Below are 20,529 nucleotides of genomic sequence, written 5' to 3' on the forward strand. Positions count from 1 at the left end.
GACACACCTATGTCCCTTGCGGCTGGCCATTTGCTTTGGCCTCAGCCGGCCGCAAGGGGCAATGGGATAACCCACTTCAAACCGGCCAGGGTTTGGGGCAGGGCTTCAGCGGTGGACCAGGAGAACAAATGCCTCATTCTGGTCTGCCACTGAGTATTTAAGCCAGCTGTGCCAGGTGCCAGCGGCACAGTCGGGGAAGCTGAACTACCCACCTACCCACCCTGTAAATTGGCAGTGCCCTAAAGGAATGGGGGCAGTGCGTATGAAGAACCTTACTGTGGAGATAATTGGTCACCGTATTCATGGCCAGGAAGGGTTTGCCTCCAGACATATTGGGCCAGTGAGGGGTTGTTGTTTTTTGCTTTTGTTGTTTGTCCCAATCTTTCGCAGAAAAGGCATTGGGTTGAATCCTTAGTCTGTTTCCGGTGGGTGAGATACTACCTCACCTCCTTGAGCAGGTGCGATATCTCAGAGTCACCTGCTAAAGGAGTCTGGGTGGGAGAATCTGTCTGCAAGTTCATGCAGGGCTGGGGGTCGACAGATAAGCCATAGAACTTCCCATATGGCAGCCCAGGGGGTCACCTTGGTTGACCTGCGTCTTGAGGTGAGCCTTAACTTAGGCACAGCCCTGTTCAATGTCAGTCATCCGTCAGGCAGCTAAGGACACATACCCAACGTCAAAGCCTACAGACGTCTGTAATCAATAAAGTTGTGGAGATTTTCAATTCCACAACATTGTTGTGTCAGTTTATTCTTATGTTTCACCGACCCTTCCTGGCTCCTGGGAGCTCACTGCACACGGGCCCACGAAAGATTCCCCACTTCTGTTCTACATAATACACCATGGAGTTTTTGTATATTAAGAGCATTCGCGCCTGGGTGATGGAGCCAGCGGTCTGGATAGTGAACATCTTGTTTCCAGCAGCCAATATCTGTACATTTGAATCATCATTCAACAGCATGTGACACTAAATGGGTGTTCTGTCTCCCATTGGCTCACGTCCCAACACCTAGCAACTGAAGGATTTCAACATGAGTGTGTTCTCCTGGTGATTCATTCTAAAAGCTATGGCTATTATTCTACAAACATTACATCTGGTTTTGTAGTGCCTCAATGGCAATCAATGGCCATTGCTACTTCTTATGGCCATGGTTATGGGAAGATGGAAAACATCACTTGAATGGATTCCTAAGACTCACAGCTACCGTACTTCTTAAAGAGCTGCAATGTTTTTTATTTTCTCCGCATCAGTAGGCTTTCCAAAAGACCGTTTCTGTATCCACCCAGGTGAGCTGTAGCCGTCTGAAAATCAAGGTAGAGTGCATCAAGGTAGAGTGATATTGGGAGGGAAGAAATGATATACAGAAAAATTAGTGCCTGACATAGCATTTTTACAGCACAATCCTTTAGATGGCTGTTCAAACCTAATCCCCATTGAGTTCAATGGGACTTGCTCCTAGGGAGCCTTAGATTTAAATCATATACACTTCTCTGGGAGCAAGTTCCATTGACCTTAATGGGACTTACTTCTGAGTAAACATGCATAGAGTTGCACTGCACATTTCTAAGCAGTCAAAGTGGCAATTAAGGGCATATTTTTATTATTTTACAGATCTTATTTTTTCAGTGTGGGCGGGAGGAGGGAACACCCTTACAATAACAGTTTACCAAATACATAAGAATACAACAGCAAAAACCATCCACAAAAGTATTTCCTGATTTAAAAACAAACATTTTCAAACTATGTTTGAAAGCACAAATGTAGCTTTCTTAGTAAGCTGCTATCATGGTATCACACACCCTTGGTGTACAAGGTTTTGTTGAAAGAAAGAAAGAGAAAGAAAGAAAGAAAGAAAGAAAAAGAAAGAAAGAAAAAGAAAGAGAAATTGAAAAGAGCATGCTTACCATAAACTCTTAACAGTGATAACTTGATTCAGGAAACAGGATGCAGGATGAATGCAGTAAACACCCAAAGACTTAAACTGCAGGAAATTGGAGCACCTGCAAAGAGAATATTGTATTGTGAATTAACAGCATCTCTAACTTGCACATATTCCTTAGTGAATTCAGCTATCTGAGAAAACATGGGGGAAGGATTCAGAGAGGTCATTCTCTCGACTGAAATTGGCCTATTCGTAATGCATGCTGCTAGCTATAGCAGTCATCTCTTTGCTCCAGGGGACCCTCCCACCAGTAAGCACTTTGCTCCAGTTGACTTGCTTCCTGTTCAACACAAACCATAATTTGCTATTACATCGGAACAAAATAAACAATGGTTTGTGATTACCTTCTAAATCAGAAATGGAAAGCAAGTTCAAGCCACATTGAAAGTTGTTTTGCAAATGCAACCAGAGTTTCCTGGTTTGGGTGGAATAACAAACTATAATTTACACTATACAGGAAGTAAATGAACTGCAGTGCTGCTGAGAGTATGAAGTACCAAGAAAAATAGTATGGAGTATAGGCAAAGCATTAAAGCATTACATCCACTCCTCTTACTAGAGGTTTGGGAGACATGTATAATGTCATAGGAATTCGGGGGGGCGGGGGCAGAAACGTGGTGTTTTCGACTACTGAGCTTTGTGATGTCACGAGCAATATGTGCCTTATCTACATTACATAGGTAGAAAGGACAAACCAGCTGCAGTGTGTGGTTAAAAGAGCAAGAAATGACTAGGATCCTTTGAGAAGATACAGCAGACATAAAAGGAACATTGCCAGATCATTTGGGAAATGGGAACTTCTTCAGTGCCTCCATGAAGGAGAGATAATGAAGTTCCACTGTCAGCTGACAGCTGTTTTTGCTCCACCAAAACCCAGAGGGAGAATACTGGTAGCAGCATCTGTGCTCTCTTGAGAGATTATCCCTGAAGAATCAACGAGCCAGTGAGTACAAGGAAATTTGATTTACTCTGTTTGTACCAAGCTAGGGGAATAGTAGTCACCTGTCGCAACGCATGATGTCACAGACAGGGATGATGTTCCCAAAGCTGTCATTGAAAAATAAAGAAATCTTGGGATGAACCATTGAGGTCCTACGGATCCCATAACTGGGAAGCTGCTTTATACCGAGTTAACATAGGAACATAGTGTTGTAAGGTTGGGGGGCCCTAGACATCAGAAATTAATAAATGGTAGGATTTTGATTTTTTTTAGTATTAAAGGGCAAATTGCTGGCCAGTGGAAAAATACAGGCTAAGCTTCCATTTCAAGCCAGGACAGAGGTGTTAAATTGACAAAAGGTGTTGGTGGCCCATCTAAGAGGAATCTTGGGTCTGGGCAGACAGAGGTTGCCAAAGTGAGTGGGTGTGTGGGAGGGAGAGAGAGAGAGAGAGAGAGAGAGAGAGACAGACAGACAGACAGACAGACAGACAGACAGACAGACAGACAGACAGAGGTGACCATGTCTTTTGCAAGGTGTGCTGGGAAGAAGGAGGGAGACAACAAAGACAGAGATTCATCTTGGGGATGCTGGCTAAAGACAGGCTGGGAGAGATGCCTTTGACTCCAGTGTTGCACTGTTGTTGGGAACATGAGATGACCATGCTGTAAGAGCTGGACTCCCTTCATCCAAACCCAGGTGTAAATAGCTGAATAAATCATAAAAATACAACAGTCTCCGCCCTGGTCTTCAATTCTCCAAAGAAGCACAGGCCTTGGGTGAGCACCTGGAACAACCTGGAATTTTGCTACCACTCAGCAGAGAGTGGAGGTGGCACCCAGCTTTTGTAGCAATAGGAAGTTGGCTTATACTGAGTCAGACCATTGGTCAATATACCGTAGCTCATTGCTGTCTACTCTGGCGGGCAGAGACTCTCCACGGTTTCAGACAGGAGCTTCTCCCAACCCTATCTGGAAATGCTAGGGATTTCTGCATGCATGGCAGATCTTCTACCAGTGAGCCAGGGCCCTTCCAATGAGGACCATGGTTGCATCCAGACCACTACTGTCTTCTCTGACTGGCAGTGGATCTCCAGGGTTTCACAAAGGAGTGCCAGGGATTTAATCTGTGACCTTCCGCATGCAAAGTAGGTGTTCAGCCACTGAGCTATGGCCCTTCCCCAAAATGTAGCCTGGCCAGATGTGAGATTCAAACCTCTTCTTCCAGGGGAGACTATGACCTGTATGCAGTGCTTTAAACTGCTCAGCCATCCTGGCTGCAGAGCTCCTCCATCCTTGATTGCTTTTGCCATGGTGGTGATGATAATTTTATTATTTGTACCCCACCCAATCTGAGTGGGTTGCCCCAGTCACTCTGGGCAGCTTCCAATAAAACACCAAACATTAAAAACTTCCCTATGCAGGGCTGCCTTCAGATGTCTTCTAAAAGTTGTAAAGTTATTTAAATCCTTGACATCTGATGGGAGGGCATTCCACAGCGAGGGCGCCACTACTGAGAAGGCCCTCTGCCTGGTTCCCTGTAACTTTTATAATTAAACGAAACATCACTTATTAAACTGCAAGCTGTTTCATACCATTATGTTTTACACTTTTGGAGGAGGGGGCAATGCTTTAAAATAGAAGAAGAAATTGGTATGCTGAGTTACGTAGGGCTAAGAAACCATGGTCTCCACCAAAGGAATCATCATCCAGCAATTGTTCTTACTGGAATTTTGCTTTCTGGTGATAAGCTACAGCTGCTATTGTGTTAATTAAAGGGTGTTGCTACCATATGGGTCCTACATAATGAGATGCATGCAACAAGGAAAGGATAGCACTCTGGTGCTGTATAGAGCAGGCTGCATGATACTACAGAAGGGAAAGTATCCTTTTGCGTTTATGTGGAGCTTTGTGTTTTTTTCCAGATACCTTGAGCAGAACTCTGTGCTATGGATTTCAGAGAATTCAGACAAAAACAGAAAAGAAAACAGAAATTGCTGTAGTTTGTCTGTTCTTCTGTGGTCTGGTACTGGTTGGAAACAGAATGCTAGACTAAATGGGCCTTTGGCCTGCTCCTTTTCTTAGTGTCAAAGAAAGTAGATGTCAGTGGACCAAGGATGTAACTTAATGTTATAGGGCTTTATGTGGGGCTTCAGTCTGGGTGACACCTGTGGGTCCCTTCTGGGCCTGTGATTCTGCATCCAGTGAGTTGGAAGCCATAGCCTTAGCTGTCCAATTAAGTACTGCCATTTACATGTCCAAAGAGGTCGTCCTGTTGCCATAAAGACGAACGGGTGGGCCTTTTCCCATCTCGCCTGGCTGGATGACATGTCATTCTAGGATGAAGAACAATAGAGCAAGCAGGAATTTTTGTGTGTGAGATTTGGCTACTGCTGGAAGCTGGAGACACAGAGGTTTGTCTTGCTCTGTGATGGACCTTAAGCTATGGCTTGATCATAGAATCATAGAGTTGGAAGAGACCACAAGGGCCATCGAGTCCAACCCCCTGCCAAGCAGGAAACACCATCAGAGCACTCCTGACATATGGTTGTCAAGCCTCTGCTTAAAGACCTCCAAAGAAGGAGACTCCACCACACTCCTTGGCAGCAAATTCCACTGTCAAACAGCTCTTACTGTCAGGAAGTTCTTCCTAATGTTTAGGTGGAATCTTCTTTCCTGCAGTTTGGATCCATTGCTCCGTGTCCGCTTCTCTGGAGCAGCAGAAAACAACCTTTCTCCCTCCTCTATGTGACATCCTTTTATATATTTGAACATGGCTATCATATCACCCCTTAACCTCCTCTTCTCCAGGCTAAACATGCCCAGCTCCCTTAGCCGTTCCTCATAAGGCATCGTTTCCAGGCCTTTGACCATTTTGGTTGCCCTCCTCTGGACACGTTCCAGTTTGTCAGTGTCCTTCTTGAACTGTGGCGCCCAGAACTGGACACAGTACTCCAGGTGAGGTCTGACCAGAGCAGAATACAGGGGCACTATTACTTCCCTTGATCTAGATGCTATACTCCTATTGATGCAGCCCAGAATTGCATTGGTTTTTTTAGCTGCCGCATCACACTGTTGGCTCATATCAAGTTTGTGGTCAACCAAGACTCCTAGATCCTTTTCACATGTACTGCTCTCAAGCCAGGTGTCACCCAATGATCTTGCTGGGAACCTAAAGGGGAAGCGAAGCCTCCTGGAGTACTAATGCTGTGAGCTCCTCCATCCTGTACTCAGGTTGCATATTTGTGTTAAGAAACCCATATATCCTAAAGACAACACTGTCTCCACTGACCTTCATTCCAAGGAAACCAAACATAGTGCTTGAACCCCTCTCAGTGCTCAGTGACTGGGATACATGCAACAACATGAATATGGCCTGAGAGTTATTATTTTTAACTCACTGTTCTGAACTGATGTGTATGTCGGTCTGACCGTGCTCTCATGGAGAGGAAACTCCTGGATGTTTGTTCTGGCTCCATCCATCGCCAGCTGAAGACTCTGAAGCTGCAATCCATTGAGATGCTGACGCTGCAACTCTGTCACCACGGCAGCATTTTCAGGACCAAGGTTTGCTATTTGATCTGGGGACAGCTCCTGGACAAAGCAAAACCACATTTTCATGTTGTTTATTTATTGTGTTTCTATCTCAACTTTGTTCTCCAAGGAGCTAGTGTGCATGGTTCTCCCCCTCCTCATTTAACCCCCCACAACAACCCTGTGAGGGAGGTTAGGCTGAGAGGCAGTGACTGGCCTGAGGTCACACAGTGTGCTTCATGGCTGAGTGGGGATTTGAACCCTGGTCTGCCAGGTCCTAGTCCAGCACTCTGACCACTATGCCACATCAGCACTTGTGAAGGGTTTTCCTGTACAGGAGCACCAGGTGATTGAAAAGTGAGCAGCACACAGGGCATTGCAGAGCAAATGCATTCAGTATACAGCACAGCACATAGGAGCCAGTGTGGGGTAGCGGTTCATGTGCTGAACTAGATAAAATGGAGAGGGGATTAAGCTGGTATGCTACCTTGAACAACTTTGAGGAAGAGTTGCAACCAGTATTACCCTACTCAAAGTAGACCCATTGAAATAAATGGACATGACCAACATTGGAGGGATTTAGTTTGTTTCATTTAGTTAATTTGTTAGTGGTTCTGTGTATGTTTGTTTGCTGAGTGAGGGAAATATAACAGTGTAATGCAGTTATATCAACATACTTTATTGAACAGATAACATCCTCTGCTTATGTATTTAATTATTCCTGAAAATCCTTCCTATCTATCTATCATCTATCTATCTATCTATCTATCTATCTATCTATCTATCGTGTGTATGATCACAAGAATCCAGGAGTATCTGTATTTTCATCTATACAACATAGAAGGTTGTGTATCTTGCTGGTGTGTGATGGCAAACCAGATGCAGGAGCTAGTGAAGACAATACACCTGCACCAAGCAATCTCCCATATATGACCATTTATCCTCCTAGCGGTTTCTGCTCCATCGTTTCACATCAGCAGCTTCAGAGTCAACCGTCTGTCTTCATTTGTGCTTGCAAAATGTTACACTGGAAAAACAATGATGCAATCAATGTGATCCACAAAACCGAAGAGATGTCATCGACTGCCTCGGCTGTCGGATCTTTTCTTCAGGTGCAAAATAATCTGTCGAGTGAGGCCATATTATTAAGCCTTCTTTGAAAACCGGCTACTGTTATAATTGCACAGTAATTATCTTTCCACGTAGAACAAAGATGGCAATTTGTGCGACTGACACCTATAATAGCACCTCTGAGTTCTCCTTGATTTTGTAGAACGTTCTTCGTCTTTCAAAAAAATTCTCTTTCCCCATTTAGAGTTTGCAAAAATAAAAAGGATGAGAGAGCCCAGATATTGACTTTCATCAAGAGGAAAGGAGCTTTTTTTGGGCTTTCTCAAACAACAACCCTTGCAGTAGAGGTTGCATCACAAAGCTATTTCTCTTTGGTTAAAAAATCAACAAGCAACATGGTGGAGAGGGGGTGACGTCAATGTTTAGTGAAATAGCTCTGCTACATATATGGAACCCCAATGACGGGATTAATGGACTATCAGTGGTCTGATGAGCCTTAGCTAGAGACCAATATGGTGGCAACAGCTTTGCTGTGACCCACCTGGGATGGCCTTGCGACTTGCCTGTGGATCCTGCTTAACCGTGTTCTGACCTGTGTATAAGTCCAGGAATTTCAAATTACATCGGGTTCGCTTTTATAACGCAGAGTAAATGAAAATCTCCTCAATCTCTACTTCATGTTATGTGCATAACACATTGCTATCATTCACTGGACTTAGAAAATCCAGCATGCACAAGCTATATGCTGCAAACCCCAGGGGAACTCTTTTATGTCCTTAGCTTCACCACGGAGTAAATGCAATTGTATAGAGAGATATCAGCTTTGCTGGAACATGGCCATTGTTATCCAATAATTGACTATTTGTTAACGCTGCCCTTTTACTGTCAGGTAGGTTGGGCTAAGACGTAATAATTGGCCCGAGGTCGCACAGTAAGCTTTGTGGCAAAATGGGGATTCAGACCCTAGTCTCCTGAAACTCTAACCGGGTGTATGAAACCTTTGCCCCACCCTGTGTTGTTGGACTACAACTCCCATCAGCCCCAGCAAGCATGGCCAATACTCAGGGGTGATGGGAGTTGTAGTGCAGCAGCATCTGGAGGGCCAAAGCTTCTCCACCCCGCCACTACACCCTACTTTACTATTTCTAGCGACTTAAGAAGAAGCCCTTCAAAGTGTTCTCCGAATGAAGATACGCATTCACGTCACCGTTTATAACAAAGCAGAAGCAAATGGGGAAAGAATCAAAACATCCACAACACTTACTTTGAAGATTTCATCAGGGATATATTTTATTGCTGTTGGATGGAAATAGGGCATCAATTCTTTATCAAGAGCTTTTAATTCTTCCCCATTTAAGCCAGCTAGAGAGAGAGGAAAAGATTGAGAGAGTGAGAAAAAGAGATCAGAATGCAGCTTACTTAGTTCACACCACGGTGGATTAGGCTGAATTTGGGGCAAACGTACATTTCAGAGCCTCTGTATGCTTTAGCTGATCAATATTTGATTCTAAAATGTTTTCAGACACCTCTGGGAAATCAGGCCTTTAAGAAAACAAGGCGCTTCTCTGCAGTTAAATGAAAAGTTCGATACGCAGCCCTTGTAAAAGTGCACCTTATTAATCCAATTTTCTTTTTCCTTTTGTTTGTGTTTTAAGGGCAAAAGTTGCCATTTCTGCTTGTGTTCTTACCCATCTCCCAAAACATCCATATAAGGAACATATAAATAAGCTGTGCCACACATATTATAAGCCAACATCGCACAATCCGCCATAGCATAGTTGCCAATGTTAGCCATGCTCAGAGTAGGCCCACTGAAGTTAATGAACACAAGTGAGTCCTGCCCATTCATTTCAATGGGTCTATTCAGAAGGAATGACACAACCCATAGGGTTGTATCCAACAGCAGTCCAACTCAGAGCAGACACACTGAAATTAATATATGTGACTAAGTTAGGTTCATTCATTTCAGTGGGTCTACTCAGAATAATAGAATTTGTGGAGTTCGAAGGGACAACGGGGGTCATCTAGTCCAACCCCATGCAATGCAGGAATATTTTGCCCAACGTTGGGCTCAAACCCATGACCTTCAGATTAAGAGTCTCATGCTCTTCCGACTGAGCTATCCCAGCTGAGTAAACTTAGTTGGATACATCCCATACTCACCCTGACACATGTCCCATTGAACACAATGGAACATATTTCAAGCAGACATGCATAGGATTGCACTTTAAAACTCTTTTATTTCAATGGGGTTAATTGCTCCTAACTTGGTTACATTGTAGGCCAGCACAACATCCCATCAATATTGGATCTAAGGTTAATGGTGATCAGATACAGGCGAGCAGTTGTTATGCTCCAGGAATCTTAATTCATCTTTTCCCTATTTTCCCTTCCATCTTCTGATTCAGAGATATAGGGTACAAGGTGGACCACATTTCTTAGAGCATCCTTGATACGGATGCGAGCCTCCTTACCTGCAATGTTGCCAATCTCCTGCAGGATAGATCTGTCCCACCCTGTAGCAATTCCAAACACAGACTCTGCTTTCTTCTTAAACTCTTTCAGAACGTTTGTGCTGCATGGCAGAGAGCCAATTCTTGAAACAACAGCACTGCAGAAAGGGTAAAAAGGGGACTGTAATTTTACACAGTTGGAAAAGCCTGAATATTAAAGTAGACTTAGTGGCGCTTCATGCATGAGATTCTTCCTAGACAGCTGTAAGGAATCATAATAATATCACGTTCGTTTGCACGATGAGTATCTGTTTTGCTGCTTCCCACGGCTTCCATATATACATGTGCAATTATCACCTGAAAATTTTGACACTCGTGGGGCGGCGGAAGAAGCCATGTGTGAAGCTGCTCTGTGCATGAGCCGGATATCAAATGAAAAAAGATGAGATAGCAAATAATATTTAATATGTTGATCAAGGCAATTATTTGCACTTTCTTTCTTTCTTTTTGAGTGGGCTAGCATCTGGCACTAGTTCATGATTCATAGCTTAACATAAGAAAAGCCCTGCTTAGGGTTCTCAGATCAGGAGTATCGCAGACCCTGAGATTGCAGGGCCCAAACCTGGGACTTTGGGGTGGTCCCTGGTGATGATGTCATGAAGGCATTCCTCGGTGACGTCATAGGGCAACCCCACGAGATGGAGGTTAATTGAGAGAAGGGAGCAGAGGAAGGCAGACACCCCAAAGTGTACCTACGCTATAATTTGCAGCCAGCCCCTGATGGGCTGAAGCTTCGAAGGGAATCTTGCCCACCTGTAGATTCAAGCTCCCCATCCGTCACTTGGAGGGGACCAGCCAAACCTGGAGACTTCAGGCGAGACTGGAGGTCTGGCAACCCTAGCCCTGTTGGGTCAGGCCAAAGGCCCATCTAGTCCTGCATCCCTGCTCTCACAGTGGTCAGTCAGATGCCTCAATGGGAAGCTCATAAGCAAGACTTGAGTGCCACAGTCCTCTCCCTCGCTTGTGATTTGCAGAAACTGGCAATGCAAGGCAGACTGCCTGCCACAACAGAGGTAGAACAATACACATCATGGCTATTAGCCTTGTCCTCCATGGATTTGTCAAATCCTCTTTTAAAGTTATCCAAGTTGGTGGCCATCACTGCTTGTTGTTGGAGCGAATTCCATAATTCAGTTCTCTGTTGCACACAAACGTACGTATTTCACACAACATACGTATTTCCAGTAGTCCCAAGACCTTTTAATGTTTAACTGTTAGGGTTTCTTAATGATATTTATTTATTTATTTATTTACTTATTCATTAATTCATTCATACATACATACATACATACATACATACATACCCCAAGCAGCTCCCAACAGAATATTAAAAACACGACCAAACATTAAAAACTTCCCTAAACAGGGCTGCTTTCAGATGTCTTCTAAAAGTCAGATAGTTGTTTATTTCCTTGACATCTGATGGAAGTGCGTTCCATAGGGCAGGTGCCACTACCAAGAAAGCCCTCTGCCTGGTTCCCTGTAACCTCACTTCTCGCAGTGAGGGAACTGCCAGAAGGCCCTCAGAGCTGCTAGCTTTCGAGCTAATATGCTTTTACTACTGTTGCTAATACTATTAGTATTTCACACATTGGTTTTAACTGTATTCTGTTTTAGTACTCTTTATTGTAAGCCTGGGGATTTATTTATTTTTTGTAAGGAACATTTTTCAGAAAAGTTTATGACTTTTACTGTTAATATTATTATTTATTTATTCAGTTTATTAGTTGCTTGCTACATGAAGAGTCTCTAAGCAACTTTTTAAAAAAATTAGCTCAACATGCAAAATAAAATCAGAGATCACAATAAAAGCCACACAACATTAACTTTTTTCTAATTTATCTTTCGTAAGTGTATTGTCAATAGAAGAAATGTGGTGCTGTACCTGAACTCAACTGCATTTATAGATTCGATCTCTGTGGAGTTCAGAGCACAAAGATTATGGCCTAGTCCAGCCAAATCAAAGCTTTTCAGGGTGTCCATTCCTTGACCTGAGTCTTCCAGAAAGCCCTGTAAAATAGACCTGGCCTAAAAAACAAACACAATGAAGATCTAACTCAGTTAAAAGCGGTTAAATTAGAAGGTAACAAGACTCTGCACTCCAGGAAGCTATGATGCAACTGATTATCATAGAATCAGAATGTTTGCACACAAAAATAATGATAAAAGTGGCTTTTGCATTGAAAGTGAAAAAGAACTTCTTTGAACTGACAATGCATGTTCTAGTCAAATATTGTCCATGAATCAAACTATAGGATGTCACCGTGGCAAAGAAGCAGTTTACTTAAAGGATCTTTTTAAGCTAGTCCCAGAGGTCTGGGACCACTTTACTTGAAGGATTGCCTTACCAAATATATAGTTTCTTGCCCCCTTTGATCTGTGGAGCTGGCACTTTTACAAGTGCCACATAATGGTCATTCCGAACTTGCAAGGAATCAATCCTTCGATGCAGCAGAATCTACACACTGGAACTTCTTGCCCATTTATATGCATAAGGCGCCTTCATTGTATCATTTTCGGTGCCCATTTAAATGCCTACCTAGGCACGAAATTTTAACATGCATTCTATTATGTTGTTTTATTATGTGCTACTCTTTCTAAAATGGCTGGTTTTATTTAAATTTTGATAGTTTTCAAATGTAAACGTGTTTTTCAATTTCAAATAAACATTTTACATACTTAAGATATCAATGACTTCCCTTCTTCTCTTTCCATGGCTCACTTTACATATCTTATATCCCTGCATATTTTACAAAAACTATACCAATCAGTTTTCCATTATTACATCCATCAAAACATATTCACACTGTTGAATTTATCTTAACGCTGCCAGCATTTTCAGCTGTACACAACTATTTTCCATATATTCAATAAACATTTTGCAACCCTCTCTAAACGTATGTTCTTCTCCTTCTCTTATTCTATATCTGAAGCCTGCAAGTTGTGCATAGTCTGTCAACTTAAGTTTCCATTCTTCTTTGGTTGGGACCTCGCTCGTTTTCCATTTTGGGGCTAACAAAACACGGGCCGCAGTTGTTTTACACGTAAATAACCTTTTCTGACACTTGGGGTGAATTCCCAATTTTTGCTTTTGTACACTGTTCTTTATAAACTGCTTGGGGAGTTTCTGTCATTTAAAGGTATATTGTTGTTGTTTAGTCGTTTAGTCGTGTCCGCCAGGCACTCCTGTCTTCCACTGCCTCCCGCAGTTTGGTATATACACTTTCTTAAATCAAAGCAATAAAATGAAACAAGTGATCTAGAAGCTGGAACCTTTGGGATGCGGTGGGAGATTTTGCAATGTCGCCCTTCCCAGCCCTTTCTGCCACATGGAGGTGCTGTAGAGTGGGAAGAGCCACTAGCTAGGAATGTGCTAACATCTCTGGCTCAGCAAAGGAGAAGCCAACCCCCCCCCCCGCCCGTTCCCAATCTGCTGCCAGTTTTTCTACATGGCAACCAGGGCCAGATTTAGGTTTGATGAGGCCCTAAGCTACTGTACTGAAGGTAATGGGGCCCGTTATATGTCCAGCTGTCCTTTGTCAAAAACAAATCGTCACTGTTTTTTGTGTTGAATATTTGTTCTGTGGTAATTTATGGACCTAATAGGTATCTAAAGCCATTTGCACATATTGCCTTGCAACCAGTCCATGCAGAATGTAGGCACCCTATATATAGAAATGAGCAAACCAGTGATATTTTAGGGAGCAGGCTAGCAGGCGGGGCCCATTACTTGCATCATAGGAGCCTACACAAAACAAAACGCTGTTACTGTAGGTAGGTTTTATTTTGTTTTTTTATCTTATATTTTGGAAATGTACATGCAGGGTTTTTTTCTCTTTAAATTTTTTTGGCCCCCCCAAGAGAGTGGGGCCCTAAGCTATAGCTCATGGGTAGGCAAACTAAGGCCCGGGTCCAGATCCGGCCCATCACCTTCTAAATCCGGCCCGTGGTCCAGGAATCAGCATGTTTTTACATGAGTAGAATGTGTCCTTTTATTTAAAATGCATCTCTGGGTTATTTGTGGGGCCTGCCTGGTGTTTTTACAAGAGTAGAATGTGTGCTTTTATTTAAAATGCATCTCTGGGTTATTTGTGGGGCATAGGAATTCGTTCATATTTTTTCCCCCTTCAAAATATAGTCCGGCCCCCAACAAGGTCTGAGGGACAGTGGACCGGCCCCCTGCTGAAAAAGTTTGCTGACCCCTGCTATAGCTTGTTTAGCTTACACATAAATCCATCACTGATGGCAACCAACCTACAGTGGATTCACCAATTGGACACACTCACCTGCGTAGGGCTCCATTCTGTTTGCTGGCTGAGTGCCACAACGGTATCAATAGAACCCAAATCCAGCATTCCAATTTCAGTCTCATTTAGCACTGCAGCAATGTGCCCAAGGGAAACTATGTGGTAGCTCTTCCAGCTTGTCAGGGGGCCCCAAGACTTTAAAACAACAACAACAATATATTGGGGTTAGCCAGGAATTCTCCCAGGGGAGAAGGTGTGACACCTCACTTCTTTAAAAGATAACTTTTTAAAAACAAATTATCATTTAAAAGCAATAATACGGCATAAAGTAAACAAAGATCACAGCCACACATAAGGGGTAAAGCAAGTAACATTAGTTTTTATAAAAATAAAATAAAATAAAATAAAATAAAAACAACGGTTACTCCTATTTGCTGGGTTGACATATGAAACATGAATGGAATTTATTCTAAGAATATAACAAGAAATCTACATCTTTTGAAATATCTGATGAAAACTGCTAAGAATTTAACATGTCAATTATGCACACATGCCCCTTTTATTTGATATTTGGGGAGGTGTGTGTGTATAATTGTTTTTGTATTATATATTTTTTAAAAAAACCTGTAATAATAATATTAAAAACACAAAACGAGTTCTCCTGCAAAAATTATTTCAGAGCTATGGCTGTCTTTTGGTTTGAGCTTAACAATGTAGTTTTGCTAAAAATACCTGCTGCCTGAAGGATTATGCATGGTTTAGTACATTACAGAAGTAAGCACGTATCTTCCAGCTGAGCACAGCTGGTGCATGCTAATCTTGATGGTAATTTCTATGGGCTGGAGAGATCTCCCTCTAAGGAATTTTTTTCAAAAAAAACTCAGCAAGCAGCTTTTGACTCATGACAGCAAATCATCGGATCAATCTTGTTGTTAAGATTGAAGTGCTTTGGCTTGTTCTATGGTTGCAGCGTTCCTCCCCGCATGTAAATGGTGGCAGCCACTGGCTTTTTTTATTTCGTTGGGGTGGGAGCAGAAACTGTCAGATTGTAAGCACTGTGCAGCCCTGGGAATCTGTGGTTTCCTCAGAGGAGGAAGATTAGGACACCCCATCTAGGACCTTCACACTGCCAGTTAGAGATGCGTGAATATGTCAGTGTTGGTTTCTCTCTGTTTCTCATCTTTCCAATCTTAAATCCAGCTCTCCACATTTCCGTGTTAATTTGTGATTTTTTAAAATCCTCATGAAAAGTCACCAGCATTTTAGTGCAAATTTCTCCTATACATGCAACTCCAAATTCATGCAACTCCAAATTCACATGGGAGTGTAATCTGTTCTGAGACAGATCACAAATATTTTAAAAACTGTTGGAGATGCTGGGGATTGAACTTATGACCTTCTGCATGCAAGGCAGATATTCTACCACTGAGCTACAGCCCTTCCCCATCGAGGACTCAGCTACATTATTCATGTTACGCTATAAGTGTGTTATAAATATGCATCACCAGATGGTGCTGTAGAGCACAAAACTTTGTCTATACGATTTTACATAGAGTTTTTCTTTTTCTTTTGTTATAACAATTTAATTTATGACTTATTTATAGTGTGCTTTTCCCCCTGGGTGTAGATCCAGCCCTAGTTTGGCCTTAAGCCAACATTCAACCTATTGTCATAGATCTAGGATACCAGAGTCTGTTAGGAAATTGCAGAAATGAATAAACGGTAGTAATCAGATAATATTTGGGATATGAAGGGACAATACAAGCAGAACTGGGACAGACAAGAAATTCCAGGCCAGGCTAGCTAACTTCAAAACAATTAAGGATCAATGGGGAGCCATTAAGGGCAATAGCTATCATTCCCCGCCTGTTGCGAGGAGTGGACAGAGACAGGAGGTTTGGGAGGCTGCCAAGCTGATGGGGTGATGTGATGTCACAGGAAAAATTGTCCTTTTTGAAATTTAAAGGTGTTTTGGGAACAAGGAGGAGCAAGGAGGCAGAATCATCTTGGCACTGGCTGGAGGAGGCTGCACCGAGAGACTGGGAGTGATGGCTGGCTGCTGCTATGGACCCCATGAATCTTGGGAGGGGAGTGAGAGACTGTGGGAGAGATTCATGGGGTCTGTGAGGGGGATTCTGTCAGGAGGGTTTGTTGTTCTGACAGGTGGTAGAGCTGAGGAGAGCCGAGAACTCTCAGTATATGCTCTAAGGTTCTGAATCTCCAGAACACTGTTAAAAATAGACAAGACACAGTCCTACACCATGTTCACAGGAAAAAGGATCATCAGAGGGAATACTCTGACAGGAAAGGGCAGTAGTGATTCCGAGGCCAAGGAGGATTTGGGGGTCTGTAAGGGAAACAGCCCAGTTAAAAACCTAAGTTCCTGAAGTGTGTGTGGAGAAGTCTGATCTATGGAAGAAAGTAACCTTAAGCCTGAACAGCATACAGCCTATAACTTGAGACAGTATACGTTTTAATAAAAAGCAACAGCCCTGCTTGTTCCATTTCTGTGGAAGAAGAAGAACCAAAACTCCTTGCTTACATCTGTTATAATTAAGTTTGTTTACAACCTGTTTTCCCAAAAGAAAAACCCACTGTCGCTCGTGATTCATTCTCCACTGGGGATTTTACCTAAGAGAAAGGGAAACAGAGGCCTGGCGCAGCGGTGCTAGGGAGAGAGAGGGCCAATGCGCCATTGCACCCTCTCTCCACTAAAAGCTTTAGGCATAAATATGTGCCCAATAAATCATATCTCCCAAAGACGCTAGACTCTGGTGTGCCTCAATTTCTCCAACGGAAACACAACCCTGGGTTAGCGCCAGGAAGCCCCGTGGAATCTTGCTGCTGCTCAGCAGAGATTGGGGGTATTTTATGTAACAGTATTTTATGATACATCTGCAGCTCAAAGCGGGAATCACTCGACCCCACTAACCACCCTCAAGCTCAAGTAAATGCACATCTAAGGAAGTTTGGTAAAAAAACAACGCTTCATAGCTACCTCCTTAGCTTTCTCTTTCAGTGCAGCAAGCTGAGAAGTATCGAAACGGACCACAGAGCCAAGGTATTCCACAGTCTTGGCGAAAGTGCCTGGATCCATACAGGCCAGCTCTTGAGCTGACCAGAACATGTTGGCTCCTGATAATTTCATAATCTCCTCTGAGGAAGGTGCCATGACGTCTGCGCAATCTGGTACCGAAGAAGATATATTCGCAGAGAGGTTAATCACCGACACAAACTCATTGACTGTAATGCTAAGCGGTAATTAGATCGTAATGCTAATCTTTTGCAAGATTACTGCCATGTTGGGCAGGCGGTGGGGGGCAGCAACAAATTCCATTACAAGGCAGGTTACTACCACAGTGCAGATGTTTCATTTGACGCTTCTATTTCTCTAGGGGGAGAGAGGGGCTCATCACCTTAAACTTCCTGTTACAGGGCTCCATGTGCGAGAGTTTTTGCCTTGGATATCCCAAGTGCATTTGGATTTCAGCTATTGCCTACATTGAGTAAGTTAGGCTGAAATAGCTTAGGCCAGGAATGGGTGACCTCTGGCCTAGGGGGAAATTTGGCCCTCCAGGCTTCCCTACCTGGCCCTTGGGACTCTCCCCAGGCCACACCATTAAGTATAATTGTACATTGAAATGGAAAATAACTTTGTATGTGTATTGCACAAGGTGTAACATTGTAAAAGTCCATTGAAGCCAGGCATGCCAAGTAGGAGGGGAGCTAGGGGGCCAGCCCCCCCCGAAAATTTCAATAAGGGGCTGGGCCCCCTCAAAGTTCCGCGGTGGTTGTGCACAAGTGACACTGTGTCATGTGCAAGGGACATCAGCACGCCATGGGGTATGTGAGCGCACTGCAGGGCGTGCTGACATCATGCGTGCATGCTTGGGGTGTGTGCACGCATGGCATGCTGATGCGGCTCAACCCTGGCCCCCTCAACCACAGGGGCAAGGCGGCATGAGTGATTGAAGCTAAGCAAGGGCAGCAGAGACCCTTACAAACTGATAATTAACTAAGAATGTACCTATCTCTGCTCCTCTGTCGTGAGGTGTTCAACTCACACAAAATGGAGATTTGCAACTGAATATCCTTCTCATCTGATCTAAAGTCAGTCTTTGTTCTGTGCTAATGACTCCCTCTCCAGGAACTCAGCCTCAGGCTGGAATGCAGGCTGTGTGCAGAGGGACAGAGCTTTGGTTTTTCAGTTCTGGATGAAGTAATTTCATATTTCTATGATGCTGTACCTTTGCTTGGGCAAGCACATGATATTATGCAACTATTTGGATGTAACGTCGTTTTGAGTGTCTGTTTTGGAACAAGTTCCATTAGGAAAGCTTTTGAACCATATTTTTTACACTGGACAATTTTTATTTCAATGAGTCAGTTTTCATTTATCCTAATGCTTCCAAAAATGCAATATTTATAACTGCAATACACCCTCTGTCCAAGTCACACCCTTCAGTGGTCCAGCTTTGTAATGTACTTCAACATTTTTGTCTGGCTGGAAACGTATCCTTACACTCTGATAATGCTTGCCTGCATGGAAGATGAAGAAGTGTGTGTGTGTGCGTGTGTGTGTGTGCATGCGTGCGTGCGTGTTTGTGTGTAAAAACTGGGCTACTGTAAAAAGGTAAAATTTGCAGTCCTTTCTCCTCTCACTTTTGCCTCTGGTCTCACCTACCACTTGCATATGGCCCCCAGAAGCTTGCCCTAAAGGGAATGTGGCCCTTGAGCTTAAAAAGCTTCCAAGCACTAGCACTTACTGGGATGCATCAGCCAATATCTTTTTTTAAAAAAGAAAAGATCAGTTAACGTCTGTCCAAGCCCTTAGAAAAGTGTGGCTTTGCAATTTTACCTAAAAAAGAAAGCAACTTTGCATTGGGCTATCTCCTGTAATAAAGTAGAACATCACAGATGCTGATGAGGAGCTGAATTTCCCCCCACCAAGCAAATTACAGCGAGGATGTACCAAAGAGATTTGTACTTGGAACGGAAGCGAAAGGAAGGATTTGCTTCAATCAAACAGAACTACAGAAGCCAGCAAAACATTCTAACAAGATTGTGTCTGCTGCGCCAATGGAGGGAGGGTCAGTAATAAACAAACAGTATATCTGATGTCGTACTAGCAAAAATCCATTCATCATCCGTCAAACTGGAATTGTTTCACATTTTTAGAAGCAAAAGGGGGATTACTCCACATCCTCTGTCTTTGATGTAAACAATACGCATGAAGAGGAAGGATGGACAAATTTGTCAGTGTTGGTTTCTCACTGACCTGCCTGCTGTCTCACCCCTCTCAGTAAGCAACAGCGCCCCACCTGCTGGGAGGCCAATACTGCAGCTTCTCCCCACCTGGCAAGCCACTTCTCCTTGCTTTCTGTTTTTCTTTACGAAACCTAGTACAGTGGTTCTCAAACGCCTTGGTACTCAAACAACTTGGAACCCAAACACTGCAAACCTGGAAGTAAGTGTTCCAGTTTGTGAACTTTTTTTGGAAGCCGAACGTGCTCCATTTTGAGTGTTATGCTTCTGTTCTGAGTGCCACACTTCTGTTTTGAATGTTAAGCTGAGGTCTGTCTGTTTTTGCTATTTATTTTGCGTTTTTGTGGCTCTTTTTTTGTTTTTGTGACTGTGTGGAACCCAGTTCAGCTACTGATTGGTTGGTTGTGTGACTGCAGTACATTATTGCTTTCATTTTATGGATCAATGGTCTTATTAGATAGTAAAATCCATGTTAGATTGCTGTTTTAGGGGTTGTTTTTTGCATTACTTTCTATGGGAAAGTGTGCCTTGGTTTTGGAATGCTTTGGTTTTGGAACGGACTTCCGGAATGGATTAAGTTTGAGAACCAAGGTACCACTGTATAAATATTCATTTGAGACAACAGACAAACAAAGCCAAACTCAGCAGCAACTTTTTTCTGCTATACAAAGCCAGCAGTGCATTCTACCTACCAGAAGTCGAATCAGGTGTTGTCCCTGGGATGCTGGAGTTGTGGATAGATTCAAATTGAGCCAAGAGCAGCTCCTCAGTTGGCAGAACTGGCCCAGTCATTTTTGATGCTATTTCCGAGATGATATCAGGAAACTTTAAGGAGAGGGAGGGACAAACTAAAGATGGTTATTATTATCATGCAAGGTGAAGGCTGAAACAACATATTCTGCCAATATATTCTGTCTTCTTTTGCATTAGGCCACCCTAGATAGCAATACGCTGCAACATTTTGTTGCAGATCCAGCTTGTCATGATTAATAGCCATGAATTTGTCTCACCCCCTTTT

At 43.1% G+C, this 20,529-nt stretch overlaps 1 protein-coding gene across 1 annotated transcript in view; it reads right to left on the minus strand.

The window, feature by feature from the left end:
* Window positions 1-89: 89 nt before the first annotated feature.
* Window positions 90-20,529, minus strand: part of OTOA (otoancorin) — a 41,327-nt gene continuing 20,887 nt past the window's right edge. The window contains exons 21-29 of the mRNA XM_053365015.1: window positions 20,204-20,336; window positions 17,245-17,432; window positions 14,286-14,441; window positions 11,885-12,027; window positions 9,961-10,097; window positions 8,751-8,848; window positions 6,283-6,475; window positions 1,907-2,002; window positions 90-1,303 (exon numbers count right to left, since the gene is read on the minus strand). Coding sequence (XP_053220990.1) covers window positions 1,935-2,002; window positions 6,283-6,475; window positions 8,751-8,848; window positions 9,961-10,097; window positions 11,885-12,027; window positions 14,286-14,441; window positions 17,245-17,432; window positions 20,204-20,336 — 1,116 coding nt within the window. The 3' untranslated portion in view covers window positions 90-1,303; window positions 1,907-1,934. The remainder of the gene's footprint in view (window positions 1,304-1,906; window positions 2,003-6,282; window positions 6,476-8,750; window positions 8,849-9,960; window positions 10,098-11,884; window positions 12,028-14,285; window positions 14,442-17,244; window positions 17,433-20,203; window positions 20,337-20,529) is intronic.

Source organism: Podarcis raffonei, chromosome 14, assembly GCF_027172205.1.
Source record: "Podarcis raffonei isolate rPodRaf1 chromosome 14, rPodRaf1.pri, whole genome shotgun sequence".
Taxonomy (NCBI): domain Eukaryota; kingdom Metazoa; phylum Chordata; class Lepidosauria; order Squamata; family Lacertidae; genus Podarcis; species Podarcis raffonei.